At 41.9% G+C, this 17190-nt stretch overlaps 1 protein-coding gene across 3 annotated transcripts in view; it reads right to left on the bottom strand.

Annotated features, from left to right (window-relative positions):
* Positions 1-17190, bottom strand: part of Tulp4 (TUB like protein 4) — a 160592-nt gene that overhangs the window by 30001 nt on the left and 113401 nt on the right. For all 3 annotated transcript variants that reach the window (XM_085687695.2, XM_085687702.2, XM_085687708.2), the window contains exons 6-7: positions 16070-16204; positions 5222-5388 (exon numbers count right to left, since the gene is read on the bottom strand). In XM_085687695.2, coding sequence (XP_085543821.2) covers positions 5222-5388; positions 16070-16204 — 302 coding nt within the window. The remainder of the gene's footprint in view (positions 1-5221; positions 5389-16069; positions 16205-17190) is intronic.

Genomic DNA, 17190 nt, shown 5'->3' with positions numbered 1-17190 from the left:
AGGCTGGATCACAGCTCCCCAACCAAAGATGATCAAGCATTTATTAGCTAGGGATCCAGGAACTCAAATCTGAGGACTTCTAGAACATTTCAAGCTGTGCTTCTACAATGAGATGACTCCACAGAGGGCAGACTCCTGGAACCCTTTGGCAAGGCATGATCACTGACACAGCAGACCAACACTGTGTGTGTGTGTGTGTGTGTGTGAGAGAGAGAGAGAGAGAGAGAGAGAGAGAGAGAGAGAGAGAGAGAGAGAGAGAGAGAGAAAGAGATTATTAAGTCCTGCAGCTACAAATTAGGATAGAGGCTCTAGGAGCACCAGACTTCTATTTACTTAGTTGGTGGTGTTGGGGAGTCGTGCTGTGGAGGCACACTATGACTGAACTAAATACCCAGCCCTCAGGCTTCTTTAATTTAAAGACACCTGCTCGCCCTTTACCTTTGCACCCTATCCCCAGCGTAGCATTCCTAACTTGGTGCTAAAGTCACGAGATTCAGTCCTCTACCTGTACAACCTGACACGCCTGCCTTCTTTCCTGCAGTTTCCATTCCTTTTTGATAGATGAATGGATCTGCTAGGCCAGCAGTACAGGGACTGCAGACGGCAGACTGCTACCCTCTCGCCTAGTTCTGCTTTCCATGGAACTATTTCTGTATAATGGCTGATTATATTCAGATATAAAGTTATCCTAAGCACATATCTCTTTTCTTTATACCAGGAATTTATACTAGTAATCCAGACTTTCAGCTAAATGTGAAGTTTCAATTGCCATCCATTTTAACAAAGGAAGCACATCTTCAGACCCCACTATAGTCACAATAGGTACTCCTGTGAATTGTCTCAGTCCTCTCAACACAGGCACTCTTGGTCCTGTTAAAACCTGAGGATGGAGAAATCAAGAGGGCTAGGCAATTAGTTCCAGCTAATAAATGGGAGAACTACACTTGGCCCAACCCAATAAATGGTGTTTACTACAAGTAGACACCTCTCCTAAGTACTGGTGTCCCAATACAACAGACAGTCTTAAGAATGTGTACTGCCGGGGCTGGAGAGATGGCTCAGAGGTTAAGAGCATTGCCTGCTCTTCCAAAGGTCCTGAGTTCAATTCCCGGCAACCACATGGTGGCTCACAACCATCTGTAATGAGGTCTGGTGCCCTCTTCTGGCCTGCAGACATACACACAGACAGAATATTGTATACATAATAAATAAATAAATAAATAAATAAATAATAAAAAAAAGGTTTTAAGAATGTGTACTGCCTCACTCAGAAAATCAGCTATCTGTCATTTTGTCGGTAATGAAAACCCATTCTCTCCCTAGTTCATTTAGGTCAAGGCTATTTTACTGAAGAAACAACAACAACAAAACATGTTTACAGAAGAGATGACAGGACAGGAGAGACAGGCTTCACAGACAGCACTGACAATGAGCTAGTTTTGCATGGCAGGAAAGAATCCACAGGCTGAGTGGGATACATCAAGAATGAACCACCAAGGAGGATGAGCAGATGAACAGGAAAAAGCAGGACTTCTGCACAGTAAGGGAAGATGGTGTTGCTTCACGCTGGGCATCAAAGGGAAAGTCAGAAAATCAAGGAAAATGTGGCCCTTGGTTTGAAGAAAGTAAGACAGTAAATACATGCTGAAGGCATTCCACACTGTAAGAGTTTAAGGAAAAGAAGGCCATAAAGCTTTGGGCAGATTTAAAAGAGCATGCTATCTAGTAGATGTTAGGGATAGATTTCTTTGAACTGAGAAAGCCGAGCAAGACATTCTTTATAGAGGGAACAGAATGCTGGGCAGACATGTATTCAAAGACAGAATCATGAGATATGTCTCAAGCTGAATTCGAAAATATCCAATTAAGCACAGAAGTCTTATGAATTTAGAAATACTGAAAAACTTCCCATATTCTCCTGCCTGCCTGCTATGCACACAAGTGAATGTGTTCCCAGATGCCGAATTAACCCTCAAAGTTAAATGTCATGGCGTTATTTGGATGTAAGACCTTTGAGGGACCTGGGGTTAAAACTGGTCATGAAGTGAGGCTGCAAGAAGGCACTGGTTTACTAGGAAGGGAGGGGACCCCAGCTGCTATGCTTGTTCTGTCTTGTGTGGTGCCCTCTCCCATATTTTGATGACATCAAGGTCTTCATCAGATACTACATTGACCCTCCTATCTCCTCATACCAGGTACCAGTGTTTCTGACTCTTGGAAGGGGAAGGAAACGGCACCACTGGCTCTGCTCTAAAGCTCCCAGCTTCCATGTGGATTTCCTCTCAGTTTATTTTGCTCCCAAGGGCTCCTGTATTCTACCTCCATCTGTGCTTTTTATCTACCTCCCCAGTCTGCCAGGGAGCCAGTCGGAAGCTGTCTCATGGCTTCTGCTATACTCTCTTCCCTGTGCATGTCTTCCAGGCTGACCACGCTGCCCCAAGCTCAGTGTCCACCTTGACTGAGGTCTGGCATATTTCTTCTTTTTCTGCCGCAAGGTCTTATTAGTTGCTTATGAACAAACATGTCTGTTTCATGTTACCTCCCATTCCTTATCTTCTTTGCATACTTTGTCACTTTAAACAGTTAAAAGTTCAAATATTTTACTCTACTTCAGAAAACAATAGGGCTGCTCATTCTTTATCTTTGCTGTTGCAGCGAGATCCCCAGCATCTAGAACACTTAACACAGAAAGAGATGGCTCCACAAACAGTGACCGACTGAAAAAATATTTACAGTAGAACTTCCCTCACAATGATAACACTCAACCTTACGACCTCCAAACCCAGTTTTGCCATGTATACATTCAGCTGCTGTCCTGTAGGCTGACATACATCCCTGAAATGGTTCTTTATGGCATTTTATCTCCTTTGCATCTGCTGCTTGCTAACTGAAGGCCATATTCTACTCTCTAAGCATAGGGAGTTCTTTCTGTATTTACCCGCTCTCACTATCCATTCCTTTTTTTTTTTAAATTTATTTATTTATTTATTTTTATTTTTGAGACAGGGTTTCTCTGTAGTTTTTGGTGCCTGTCCTGGAACTAGCTCTTGTAGACCAGGCTGGCCTCGAACTCACAGAGATCCACCTGCCTCTGCCTCCCGAGTGCTGGGATTAAAGGCGTGCGCCACCACCGCCCGGCTACTATCCATTCCTTTGACACTTAATCCAATTTCACTTCAGGATAAGGAATCTCTACTTGAATCTCTTAGTCCCACTTCCTAATTATCTTCACCCACACATCTGGCTGGACTTAGAGCTGACAGTTTGACTTGGCTTCTGGGTGAAGCACTGATGGGTAGCACCCCGACCTTCAAAGGAGCCTGCCCATCTGGGGTTCCTTGTCAGGATGAACGCTCTATACCTTTACAAACAGCCATGACAACTGTGGGGGTGTCATAGATTTCACAAGGTTCACTGAATGAGATAAGAGAGGGGAACCGGTTTCATGGAGGAATAATAGGTGGACGAATACGAGGGCTGTGATGAGGAAAGGTAGGATAAAGTAGAATGAAAAGAACCGTGTTACAGTGGCTCTGTCTACTGAAACCCACCCCAGATTCATTCTACTAGGGTTGTTCCGATGTAAGGGATGGCTGATCCGTAATACTACGGATCCTCAAAATGGTATCTGTCCTCATGGAGTACAGAGCTGGAAAAATCCCCACGAAAAGCAAGTCCCACTAAGTATTCCTTTTACCATTGTTACCAAAGCATCTGGAAGACAATTCTAATTCAAAATCTGGAGTATAGATATGTGATTATTATGTATCTTCTTTAACTGTTTCCAAGGTTTGGGATTTTGTCTCCTTGTTTAGCTCTTACACAGTGGTACTTAAAAGCTATGCCAGCCACATAGTAACCTCTCAAAATATCAACTTCTATGCATAGATTAATAAGTGGGCAAACATTCTACTATGCTCACAAAGATGTAATAGCAACAGACATTTAAATTTTACAAATTAACAAAAAAGCAGCTTGATTAAAAAATGAGCAAAAGACTTGAAAAGCTATCTATTTAAAGATGCACGAATCTCAGAGAGATACTCAGTGCAGTGCCCAGCAGCACACAAAGAAACATAATGTATACCCAGTGTGACATAAGAACACAACTTCCAGATAAAAACAAACACTAGTGAGGACATAGGGAAAGTGTGACTCTTTGAAAGGTAGGTGGGAATGTATAAACACGCAGCTCAATGGAAAATAGTGGGTCATCAAAAAGTTAAAAGTGAACTTCTGGGTACATATCCAAAGAACTTACAGAAAGGTCTCAGAGAGGTGTCTGTACAGCATGTTCACAGCAGGACACTCAACAGTCAGCAAGTGAGCGGGTGTATGACTTCATACCAGCACTTGAAAGGCAGAGGCAGAAGGTCTGAGTTCAAGAACAGCCTGGTCTACACATTGAGTTTTAGGTCAACCAAGGCTACAAAGAGAAACTCTGTCTCAAACAAAACAAAACAACTGCCAAAGACAGAAGAAACTCAAATGTCCATGGATGTAAAAATGGGCAAAGAAAGTGTATTATATTCAAATAATGAAATCTACTTAGCCATAAAAATGTAGGCAGATTCAGCCTGTACACCGTAACACGGATGAATCCTGAGGGCATCATGCTAAGTGAAACAAGCTAGAGGAGAAAAGAAGATCCATCTGCATGAGGCATAAGGGGCACAACTCACAGAAACGGAAACTGTGCTGCTACAGCCTGGGGATGAGGAAGATGAACTGCCAGAGTCCCTTTTGTGGAAAAGGCTGCAGAACAAGTCATGGCTTTGTCTTACACTGTTCTCTTTCTGATGAGCCTTTCCCTCACTCTTTTAGCAACGTCCATAAGCCTGCAGTCTAACACAGCCCTCTGTGACCCACCTTAGAGTCTGTCAATTCTATGGTTGCTTCTCATGTTCACAGGAGGTATATGCTAAGTCTCTATGTTCCTCTTGTGTGCAGACCTAGAATTCAGTCATCTCAGGACTTCCTGTTAAGTAGCCAGAACGAAACACATCCCTCTATTTCTCTCTCATTTGATTTCAAAATGGAATCAACCATTTTGGTTAAATGGTAAAAAATGTTTTCTTCCCTATTTCCCTGGTTCATACATCATTAATCAATTGAGGAAAAAAAGATTAAAATAAAGTTTGCCAAAGGTAACAACAATAACTAACTCCTGATTATTTACCAAAGATGGACCGTAGCAACAGATATTTTCAAGTGTGCTCACCTGCACAAGTGTGTCCAGTGTGAAGATGTGCTCCCCTCTAACATTGTAGAACTTGACCATGGCACTCTTCAGAAGAGGACCATTGGGCAGTTCACTGAGCTGAGGCTGCTGCTCCATCCCAGCAACTGCCAGTAAGTCTCCTTGTGTACACCACTGGGCCACCACCTCTGGAACCATACAAAAGGGTTGGTTAGCATGAGGACACAGACAGACGACTACTTCTTCAGCAGCTTTAAACACAGAGATCCCAAAGACAAAAGCGGCTCTTCCTCTTTCTTTTATGAAGGAACATCTCTTATGAGATAACAATTCTCTACTAAAAACAGGTATTTATTACCCAGCTAGGGATTGCTGTGCCTCTGGAATGTAACTAATTCAGAGTGAATCAGATCTAAGAAAATCGACATGTTAAAGCCAGGTATGGCAGCATGTGCCTGTAATCCCAGCTACTTGGTAGGTTAAGGCAAAAGAGTCACAGGTGTAAGGCTGGCCTGGGCTACATAGCAAGATCTAATTATTAAAGTACGTATAGAGATATATACACAAAATATATAAGATAAAAATAAACAATTACTGGCATGTAAAATGTCTACCTCCAGTATTGTCATTACCATAATAAAATTGTGAACTTCTCCTATAAGGAAAGACACAAGGCTAAGGCATGTTCTATCAAGGCTTTGCTACTATGGTATCCTTCATGTCCACTGTCGCCTAAAAAGTTTATTTATAAATTATCCAGTTAAAAATGAATCAAGGCAAACCCCAAATTTACTAATTAATGTCAGGGCACCACTGGGCCTGTAACGTTCAGGCATTGTAATCACATGATGTAGGAGAGCTCTGGCTTTATTAGACACTTATGACGTGAGAGCAGAGAAGAGAACAAAAAGGATTCCTGCCAACTGCCAGACAGCATAAGTAGAGAAAATCTTCATACTGGAGAAGAGATGCCCACCTACAAATGGCTAGTAAACACTGTAGCTTATTCTAATATAAGCAATTACTTATCTCTTGCTGATAAAAGAAATAAGTAAACAAATAAACTAATTAACACCTATTAATAGTAGTAAGATTCTCAGCTCTTTCCTTAAAACCACCATCTAGATACCTCTCTAAAATCTAGATCCATTTTGTATAGAGGCTGAACTAAATCATGGAAGGCAATCCACCATGACAACCACATAGTTCAGAACCCAGGGCTAGAATTCAGTGCCCAACCTATAACAGGTGACATGTGATCAAACCCCATGTGATTGATGGAAATAATTTTGATGGTAAAGTCAGTGCATTCATTCTATAGTCAGTTAAGTTCTTTAATTTCCTGGAGAAGTTAAGAGAGCAAGTCAGCCTCCTAGAGCTTTCTCATTGAGTCAGCGTAGTACAGAGCAGAAACAGGAAGCAGGGCTGAGGTCCACAGTTACAAACAGAACAGAAAAGGCTGTACGCACCTGAAATCATACACCATCAATAAACTGGAGTTTTCATAAAAACTCAAACCAGAAAACAAAAAAAAATTTAAAAATCAAGTAAATAAACTGGTTAACAAGATTTTCAGTACAACAGATGAGGGAAACTTAAAAGACACATCCATCTAGGATGTTGTACACATCTGATGCCAGACTGTGTGATTACCACTGATAAATGAAGGAACTGTTTTGGGCCTTTAGCAGAGCTATAGGGGAACAGAGCTAGCAGGAGAAAACTAAGCTGAATGCTGGGAGAGAGAAGGCAGAGTCATAGAAGAAGCCATGGAGTCTCCGCTGGAGACAGATACGCTAAAACTTTGCTGGTAGGCCACAACCATGTGGTGATGTCCGATTTATGGATTAAATTAAGAGGTAAGAGTTAGCCAGGTGGTGGAGGCGAATGCCTTTAATCCCAGCACTCGGGAGGCAGAGGCAGGTGGATCTTTGCGAGTTTGAGGCCAGCCTGGTCTACAAGAGCTAGTTCCAGGATAGGCACCAAAGCTACAGAGAAACCCTGTCTTGAAAAAACAATAAAACAAAAAACAAAAACAAACAAAAAGAGTTAGTCAATAAGAAGTCAGAGCCAATGGGCCAAGCAGCGTTTTAAATAATAAAGTTTCCATGTGATTATTTCAGTTCTAGGCGGCCAAGATAAACAAGCAGCTCCTTCCTTGCAACAAATTGGTGCCCAAGCCCAAACAAAATCCACTGAAAACCTGAGAAAGCTTGAAAAGGAATTCCAGACACACACAAAAAAACAGAGTTTAGCACAGTTTCTTGGTAGCCACAATTTTTTTTCTAGATGGGCTTGCAGCGAGCAAGGGACTGTGTGTAAAAACTGTGTGGCCTCTTTAAAGAAGAAAGAAAGAAACAAACAAACAAACCAAAAAAACAAAAACAGGGGCTTCCTGGTTCGCCAGCACAAACACCTCTGACTCTTTTCAGAGGTCTGGCTATGGAGCATTTAAACGGGGTTTGTGACCAGAGTGCTACAACTTGCTTAATGGCAACATAGACTGGCTATGTGCCTAAAAATGGGGCTGTGAGCATGGTTCTCAGAGGCAGCAAACAGTTCCACCATGTCGGACTGGGTGAAGCAAGCAGGAAGTACCGCATTAGCCCTAGCAATGGTGAGACCTAAGTTTTAAGAAGCACTTAGCATTTTAAGAAATGCTCCTGGACAGTAAAGAATTACAGATACACAACAGGACAGATTCAGACATAAAGGGTCACAGTGTTGGGATACATGTACGTAGGCTTGAGAGAGAGAAGAAAAAGAATACAGACAGTTATAAAATGAAGTAAATGATTTTTTTTTAAAAAAGGTAGTCTTTAAAGAGACAGAGGACAGACAGTCATAGACTAAAGAAGTAAAAAACAATAAGCCATGTAAAGATGGAATATACATAGAAGAGTCTGGATTATGTGTATTATTGTGTTTCCTCTGAATTTTTTGACTGTGAAGGAGCTAACAACAGAGAGACACTTCATTGTATGCGCTGCTAAGTTAAACCAGCATGTATATTTTAAAGATATCTTGAATTCAAAATAAGGGTCTAAGGATATGTTGCTTTGGAAGAGAGGTCCTTCTTTTGTTTCTACAGAGGATGAGAACCTGTGGATTAATTCCAGGCTAATGTGGTTTGATGAACCAAGACACCCCGAAAGGTTGCTGTGACCACCCCCCAAAAGTGCCCTTAGTCACCCAACTGCTGACTGAGATGAACCTAGCACACAGAATACACCATGAAAGACCTGATTAACAGCACCCTCAGTCAGCAGGAAAAAGTCTAGAGAACTACACCCAAATTCCTAAATACTGTTTATAAATGTTTGTTTACATTTAAAAGAGGATATGCTATAGAGATTTGCATGGGTATGAATCTTGATTTACCGATACAATTTTAAGGTCAATTTTGTTATACTGTATATATATACACACACACATTTCTGCTCTTGATTAAGGTATTGTGATTGTGTAGTTCATTTAAAAATGTAATGTATAATTAAGAAATATAGGTAAATAGATAATCATCTATAATAGTCAAGTTTGTAGTCATGCTAGTTAGATTTTCTAGATGGACAGATATGTATTTCAGATGGACAAGCATTCTTCAAACCTGTCAAAGACTATGGAATATGGCATTTAAAATGTTTTAAGAGCTTAAAACTTTTCATGACAGTGAGACATTTGTTCCTGGCAGCACCAAGCTACTTTAAGAAGATGATGGGTGTCGAAGAGGCTCCTTAAGGAGCTTGTTACCTATTTGGGCAAGAAACTGCTCTTGCCTGAACTGCTTAATGAACTGGACATGAAGAACCCGCAGAGAAACAGACTGCTAAACTTGCCTAAAGGTGAGATGATCCTTCGGGGTTCCTGCTTCATGAAAGAGTCTGTGAGACATTCTATAGGATACAGAAGAAAGTGACTAACAAACTGCCAATATAGGCGGACCTGTCTTTAAAATTTTCTCCTTTATGGAAAAGTCTCCTGGATACTATGGACCTGTAGGCTGAAGATGGATGCCCCAATGGTACAGGAGAACTCTGGGTGGCTGTCCAGGCAGTGAGATGTCTGTCAATTCTAGAGTTTTGGCAGTTGCTTACAATGTACTTCCTGTTTACTTAGGTAATATTATATCCTCCTGGAGTCTTTGATGGAGTTGAAGAATAGATAGTAATAATATATTTTCCTTAGTTATGATAAAAGATAAAAAATATAACTGCAATTCTTGTTTGATAACTGTTTTATATAATTTTACAACGTTAAAGTTTAAACTTTCCTTTTTATTTGAACCGAAAAGGGGAGGTGATGTAGGATTTCCCTCTGTATGCTGTGATTATCACTAATAAATAAAGGAACTGCTTTGGGCTATAGCAGAGCTACAGGGGAACAGAGCTAGGCGGGGAAAATAAAGCTGAATGCTGAGAGAGAGAAGGCAAAGTGAGAGAGAAGCCATGGAGCCTCTGCCAGAGACAGACATGCTGAAATATTACTGGTAGGTCATGACCTCATGGTGATGCACAGATTAACAGAGATGGGTTAAATTAAGAGGTAAGAGTTAGCCAATAATAAGCTAAAGCTAATGGGCCAAGCAGTGTTTTAAATAATATAATTTCTGTGTGATTATTTTGGTTCTGGATGGCTGGGACAGACAAGCGGTCCTTCTTGCAACAGACCTTCTCTGGATAGCAGCATACATCACATAAAGAAACCAGAGAAAATCGTAGTAAAGATTGTAGTCCGTGACAGCTGAGACAGGGAAGAAATAAATATGGCAGTATTTCCAAGACTCCTCATCTGATTCAACCTGCTCAGTGGGTGACTGAATAAATCTACCCCCTTCCTTTTATTATTTTTCTTTTTAGACATAAAGTGGATGTAAAGAAGAGAAAACAAGCTGTTGCCTCTGCATCACTAGATGCACAATGGCTTCAGACTGCTCAGAGCCAAGGCAAGCACAAGCTGAGAACTTATGGGATCTGTGTGCTAGAGGTGGGAATGAGGCTGTTGCTATGACCACAACCCAAGGATATCTTTCATGCAGGTGCGGAGTCAGACTGAGAGTTGTCATCGGCAAAGGTAAGGTCTTCTCTTCAAAAGCACACACTCTATATAAACAGTCCACTTCATGTACTGGCAAGGACAGACCTGCAACAACCAAGGGATGAAACACAAAGTGTTGGCTTCTCTGAGATTTAGCAGGCTCAATTGTGCGCCACTGATGTAGGATTTACTTCATGAAATCCTGACAACTAAGAAAAAAAAAAACAACCTGGAATTTTCCACTGTAACCAAGACACTAAGATCTCTGCAGGGGTAGAGTTCCTGGGATTAAAATTTGAAACAGTCATAAACTGGTGGGGAAACAAGAATAAAAGTATTCCTTTGATTGATAGCTGAAGAGAAAGATACAGAAGCCTAGGTGTGACTGGGACATAACATGTCTTATTCAAGATCTATTATTTATTTTCATTTTATGTGCATTGGTGTTTTGTCTGCATGTATGCTTGTGTGAGAGTGTCAGATCTTGGAGTTATAGACAGTTGTTAGCTGCTATGTGGGTGCTAGGAATGGAACCTGGGTCCTCTGGAAGAAGTTAGTGCTCTTAACCACTGAGTCATCTCTCCAGACCCCAAAAGTCTTTTTTTTTCTTCAAGACAGGATTTCTCTGTGTAGCCCACAGTTTCAGGCTGTCCTGAAACTTTCTCTGTAGAATAAGCTGTCCTCAAACTCACAGAGACCCACCTGCCTCGGCCTTCCAAGTGTTGGGATTAAAGGAGTGCACTACCATGTCCAGCTTAAGATTTTTAAATATATATAAATTATGCTTGAATCACTTTGAAAAATAATCTCCAATGCTTCTTCCCAAGATCCTTCATTTATTTATTTTTAAATCTTGAGGACACTGTTTACAACAACAGTAGAAGCAGCCGGTAAGTGCTACTTGCAGGAGAACCCTTCTCCTTTTGCTGCTGCTGCTGGCATGCAGGGCCTGGCAGCTTCAAGTGGCCCCATGCCTCACCTACTTTTCTCAATGACTTCAGGGATCTGTGCATTTGGGCATCCTAAACATCTTACACAAAGAAAGACAACAGATTTGTACTATTCACCTTGTCCTGGCTAGCTTTAACTGTCAACTTGATAGTCATCCGAGCAGGAGTCTCACCTGAGGAACTAGCTTATGGGAATGTCTGTAGGGATTACCTTATCTATTACTTAAGTGGGAGGGTCCAGTGATGGAGGAGGGTCATCTGTCTATGTGTTACTTTCATTGGTTAATAAAGAAACTGCCTTGGTCTTTGATAGGACAGCAGCTTAGATAGGTGGAGTAGACAGAACAGAATGCTGGGAGAAAGAAGCAGAGAGAGAGAGAGCTGCCCGCCATGAAGCTGCCAGGTCAAACATGCTGAATCTTTCCCAGTAAGCCACGACCTCATGGTGAGATACAGATTATTAGAAATGGGTTGAATCAATATGTGAGAGTTAGCTAATAAGAGGCTGGAGGTAATGGGCCAGTGTTTAAAAGAATACAGTTTCCGTGTAATTATTTCGGGTAAAGCTAGTCGGGGGGCGGGAAGCGGCCTGCCATTCCTTTTACAGAGTGGCCCCAAAGAGGGGGAAGTGGTGCGGGAGAATTATCTGTATTCTGTCAATCATGTACTTTAATAAAATGCTGATTGGCCAGGCAGGAAGTATAGGCAGGCCAACCAGACAGGAAGTAGAGGTGGGGCAATGAGAACAGGAGAATGCTAGCAAGGAGGAAGCCCATTCCCCCATTCCTGCCCAGACCACAGAGAAGCAAGATGTAACCTGCCCCCACTGGAAAAGGTACTGAGCCACATGGCTAACACAGACAAGAATTATGGATTACCAAAAGATGTAAGACTTAGTTAATAAGACTGAGTAATGGGCCAATCAGTTTTATAATCTTATGGAGTCCTCTGTATCATATTCTTTGGGGTATGCCGGCTGTGGGGTGCCGGGCGGGACAGATACACCAACAAGCCAGCCCCTCATGTTACAGTCCAGCCTACTGTGGGAGGTACCATTTCCTGGGCAGGTGGTCTTGGCCTTTATCGAAAGCTGGTTGAGTGTAAGTCTGTCTGCAAGCCAACGAACCGCATTCCCCTAGGTTTCCTGCTTCAGTTGCCTGCTTGAGTTCCTGTCCTGACTTTCCTCTGTGATGAACTGTGTGACCCACAAATACAATTCAGGTAACTTAGATGTGGTGGTGTATGCTTGGTTTCTTATTGCTAGAGAGGTGGTAGAAATAGGTGACTCTCTACGGAGCGCTCAGCCAGTGAGCAACCCAATCTCAGAAAGCAGGTGGTATTTCAAAGGATGACACCCCAGGTTATTCTCTGGCCTCCAGACATGGATATACGCATACACACATGCACAGGACAAAAAGGAGGGTTATTTCCCTTTCTCCCTCTCCTCCAGGTAACAGAGTAAGGATTGAAGAGCAAAGCATGTGGTACATGGGGATGACGGTATGATATTCACATGGGCCAAAGCACAGGAGTCACAGCTTGCACTGAGTGACACCAACCATCTCAAAAACTGCTTGATTCTCAGAGAACTCAGTGAATTCATAAAGGGCAATTCTGGGCCTGGAGAGATGGCCCAGCCATTAAGAGCAGTTGGTATTGAGGGAGGGGCTATCTTCAAAATGAAAAAAACTATGCATGTGGAACGGTGGGGTGGTCACGGGAGGGAAGACAGGAACAGGACACTACCCACAACAGGATACTACAATGGTACCCTTTGTCTTTTGTTCTCCAATACAAATGGGATGCAATGTGAAGGGTCTCTGAGATTTACCACCTAGAAATGTGCTGCCACTGCCTGTGTCAGAACACCTGAGCTCAAGGAAAAAGAAAAGCATACCAAAAGCCCATCTCCTACTCTTCCTGTGCAGAGTAGAAGACCGAGATAAATTACTCAGTCAAGTTGGTCCCAAGTGGGACTCCCTAAGCAAGAACTGCACAGAGAAAACAGGTACCTACTTCAGAAGCCTCCAGAGTCTACAGCACAAAACCATGGCAGGAGCTGCAGAAGCGGACTGTTCATGGAGGACAGATAAACACTGATTGGCCAGTAGCAAGGCAGGAGGTATAGGTGGGAAAACCAGTCAGGAAGTAGAGGCGGGTCAATGAGAACAGGAGAATTCTGGGAAGAAGGAATTCCTGGTTGGCAGTGTGACCCCAGCCACAGAAGAAGCAACATGTAACTGCCCCGCTAAATAACTGTCCACGTGGCTAACACAGATAAGAATAATGGGCTAATATAAGTTTTAAGAGTTAATAAAAAGCCTGAGCTAATGGGCCAATCAGTTTATGGTTAATGTAGACCTCTGTGTGATTTCTTTAGGACTTAACGATTGCAGGAACCAGGCAGGACAGAAAACTCAGTCAACAGTATGGAACTGTAAGATCTGAATGTGATACGAGCTAACAGCGCTGGTGATGAAGGGCATCACAAGTCTCCTTTTCCCCTGGACAAGTTCTCTGAGACACTATAGAAAGACCATAGGGATCAGAGACCTTTGGTCTTCATGAGACCCTGAGGGCACAAGACTTTTACCAAAGAACTTGGGTCACATCATCTTTAGTCTTGAACTGCAAATCTGAGCAGTCTCAGTATCTCTGTTCACCAATTTTTCTCACGGTGTTGTCATAAAGCCATGACTAGGCATCTCTGATCTCAGAGTACCTGCTTCTTCCCACTATTTACCAATGCAGACTGTAAGATAATTGTGTTAGTTAGGTTTCTATTGCTGTGAAGAGACACCACGACCATGGCAACTCTTATAAAGGAAAACATTTAAGGGGTGAATTACATTTTCAGAGCTTTAGTTCATTATCATCATGGTGTGTGCGACATGGTGGCAAGGAGGCAGGCATGGTGCTTGAGAAGTAGCTGAGAGTCCAACATCTTTTCCCACAGGCAACAGGAAGAGGTCTAAGACACTGGGCATGGCTTAAGCATATGAGAGACCTCAAAACCCACCTCTACAGTGACACACTTCCTTTAACAAGGCCACACCTATTCTAACAAAGTCATGTGTCTTAATAGTGCCACTTCCTATGAGCTTATGGAGGCCAATTACATTCAAACTATCTCAAAAAATAAAATTTAAAAACAAGAACTATTGGTGCTATTCATACCACATGTAAGGCAGAATCTAAGCCATTTGGGTTATCAGATCAGAAACAAATATCCTGAAACCAAGGCAGGAAAATTTTTACTTTTATACAGTAACTAGCGGATGATACGAGCTCAGGGAATCTAACTCTGCAACTGGAAAGACGGCACAGCATAGACATTCACAGCCATCCCAGTTACAACACCATAAATAACTCACACATTTCAAATTAGATTTAGATTTCTCATAGGTAACGACTAAAACGGTAAATTTATAGAAAATAATAAACTTAAAAACACAGTACATTTTAAAAAGACTAATTTCGGTCACCCATTGTTTTTCTATTACCATAATGCACACTTGGTAAGCAGAGGTGTTGATAGACATTCAAGAAGCTGATATAGACACAGGTAGACAATGCACAAATAAATAAAAAGGTAAGAGCTCCAATAGCAAGAAGGTAAAAAGAAAATTGTGAAGAATAAACAGTAATGGAATGGCAATTACAATGTTTTGAACTGTAACCAAGTCTTTGATAGAGAACAAAATTCAGGATTCTACAACGAGAGGCAAATCTCAAGAAATTGGCAAATGTGGTTAAAAAGTTTAAAAAGAGAATTTTTGAAGAAAAATAGACTTTAGACTAGGAGACACATGAATGAATTTATAATGGCCAGTCCTATTTTTAACTCCATGGAAGACAGAACATTCAGAAAATAATTAACAGAGCAACACAAGAATTTAAGTTTGCCAGCAACAGAAAGAGAGCTATTAACTCCTAAAGGGACTATCTATGGTATGGATAGTTTCTGTCCTGGAGGAGCTGATAGAGTAAATGATTCCTTACAAGTGCAGTTCTGAAACAGCAAAACGAGATACCTAAGAACAAGTACAATTTGCTTAAAAATATTCTGCAATCTACAAACAGACTGAGTAAGTGTGTGGGCAGCACAGGAGTGCAGTGCACTGCTGCCAAGTGGGGTGCATACAACATGACTCTTATACCCCGGGCCCAGAGAACCTAGACAAGTAGCAGCTGCTTCCACGGCAATGACTCTTGACGACGGCCAACTTAGACAGCAACTAGTTACATGGAAGGGCCTAGCTTGTCTGTCTCCCTATTCAGATGATAGTAGGTCCCTTTAGTATCAAGGACCAGAACTAGCCCAGGATTAAAATTAAAATTTAAATTTTCCAAAAAAAAAAAAAATCCAGCAAAGTCACTATGTTTTTAAGTAATCTTGAATTTCACAATCAGAACATTCCCAGTAGCTCTGTCCACTAATTTTTCTGTTGAGAAAACATTTCTTCACAGGAAGGTACCAGCACTTATCTCTGCCCTTCATGTATACATGATCGTCTAGAACCTCCATAGATCTTTCACAGTAACTCTTCTTACAATGATCAATTCCTTAGTAAGCTTGCCAAAATTCTACATGCTTCTGGGTAAAGAACAACTGTGTACAATCTGCTGCCACTTGAGTAAAGTGACAGATGTGACCATAACAGGCCACGCTCTTGAAGAGGAGAAAAGAGAAGGTGAAGAGGAAACCTGAGTGCACAACTCAAGATAAAAGCAGCTACAGATGCTGAGATAAGCAGGGGAGCTTAGCAGAGTGCCCCTGCTAAACTTCACTAAAAACGTCATCCTACAGGAGGGAACTCTATAGGCACTAGTCTAGAAAACAGATGCTCACAGGTGCCACCTGTGGGGAAAGATGTATTTGTACCTTTCAGCCCTGAACGGATGACGGTGGGGGATAAGTCATCATAGTTGTTCATTAAGCTGATGTCTCCCGAGGTGAAGCTGACGGTGAGCAGAGGCTTGATGTTCTGCACAGGGATAGGGTATGCTGCAGGACCATCTGTAGAAACACAAGGCCGAGTGAAAGGCAGACTATGGGCACAAAACCTGATTCAGGGGTCTAAGGCTACACTGTTGCACAGTGCCTGACTTAGTGACTTTATGCTGTCATGACTAAGGCAACTTGTAAAAGAAAACATTAAATTTGGGGCTCATGGCTGCAGGGGGACAGAAGTTAGCAGGCAGGCAGGCATGGTGCTGGAATAGTAACTGACTGAGAACTTGCATCCTTATGCATAAGGGAAGAGAAAAAGAGAGCTAACTGGGAATGGAATGGCTTTTTGGGGCCTCAGATTCCATACTCAGTGACACACCTTCTCCAGGGCCATACCTCTTAATCCTTCCCAAACAATTCCATCAACTGGGAACCAAATATTCAAACATATGAGTCTATGGGGCTATCCATTCTCACTCAAATCACTACAGTGCCCTAAAAGTTATCTAATAATACAGATCCCAGCCTGGCTTGGGATGCCACCAAGTGAAACAGCACTGAAGCTCTCAGGAGTCACACAGTGGGGTACCAGCTTGGGCAGCTGGAATGAGGAAAGGATGTAGGATATGCAGGTCCAGAGGAATTGGGGTGATAGCCTGTGTGAGTTTATTAACATGTATGTTAAAGCACTATATGTTTCTTCAGATATTAAGTTTAAATTATTTAAAAGGTATATAATATAAAGAATGGTGGGAAGGGGACAAAAAATGTTTTCTTAACTGTGGTCCAATGCACAGAACAAAAGACTTCACTGAATGTTACAGGCAATAAACAGCCAAGACAGCCAATATTAGTTCCTTAAGTTTTCAGAGAGGGCAGAACCAGATATGACTCATAAAGTGCTTTACCATGTGTGGAATACATGACCAGCATAAGGAAATTCTGCTTGGAAAGTTCTAGGGGTGCTCCTGTATAAGAGGCCATGAACTGGTTCACCCATGTTACTTAAGAAAGTAAGTCAGGATGCAGAGAGGGCTCAGTGGTTCAGAGCA

This window comes from Myodes glareolus, chromosome 1 (genome assembly GCF_982192425.1).
Source record: "Myodes glareolus chromosome 1, mMyoGla1.1, whole genome shotgun sequence".
Taxonomy (NCBI): Eukaryota; Metazoa; Chordata; class Mammalia; order Rodentia; family Cricetidae; genus Myodes; species Myodes glareolus.
This window is presented reverse-complemented; position numbering and strand designations above follow the sequence as displayed.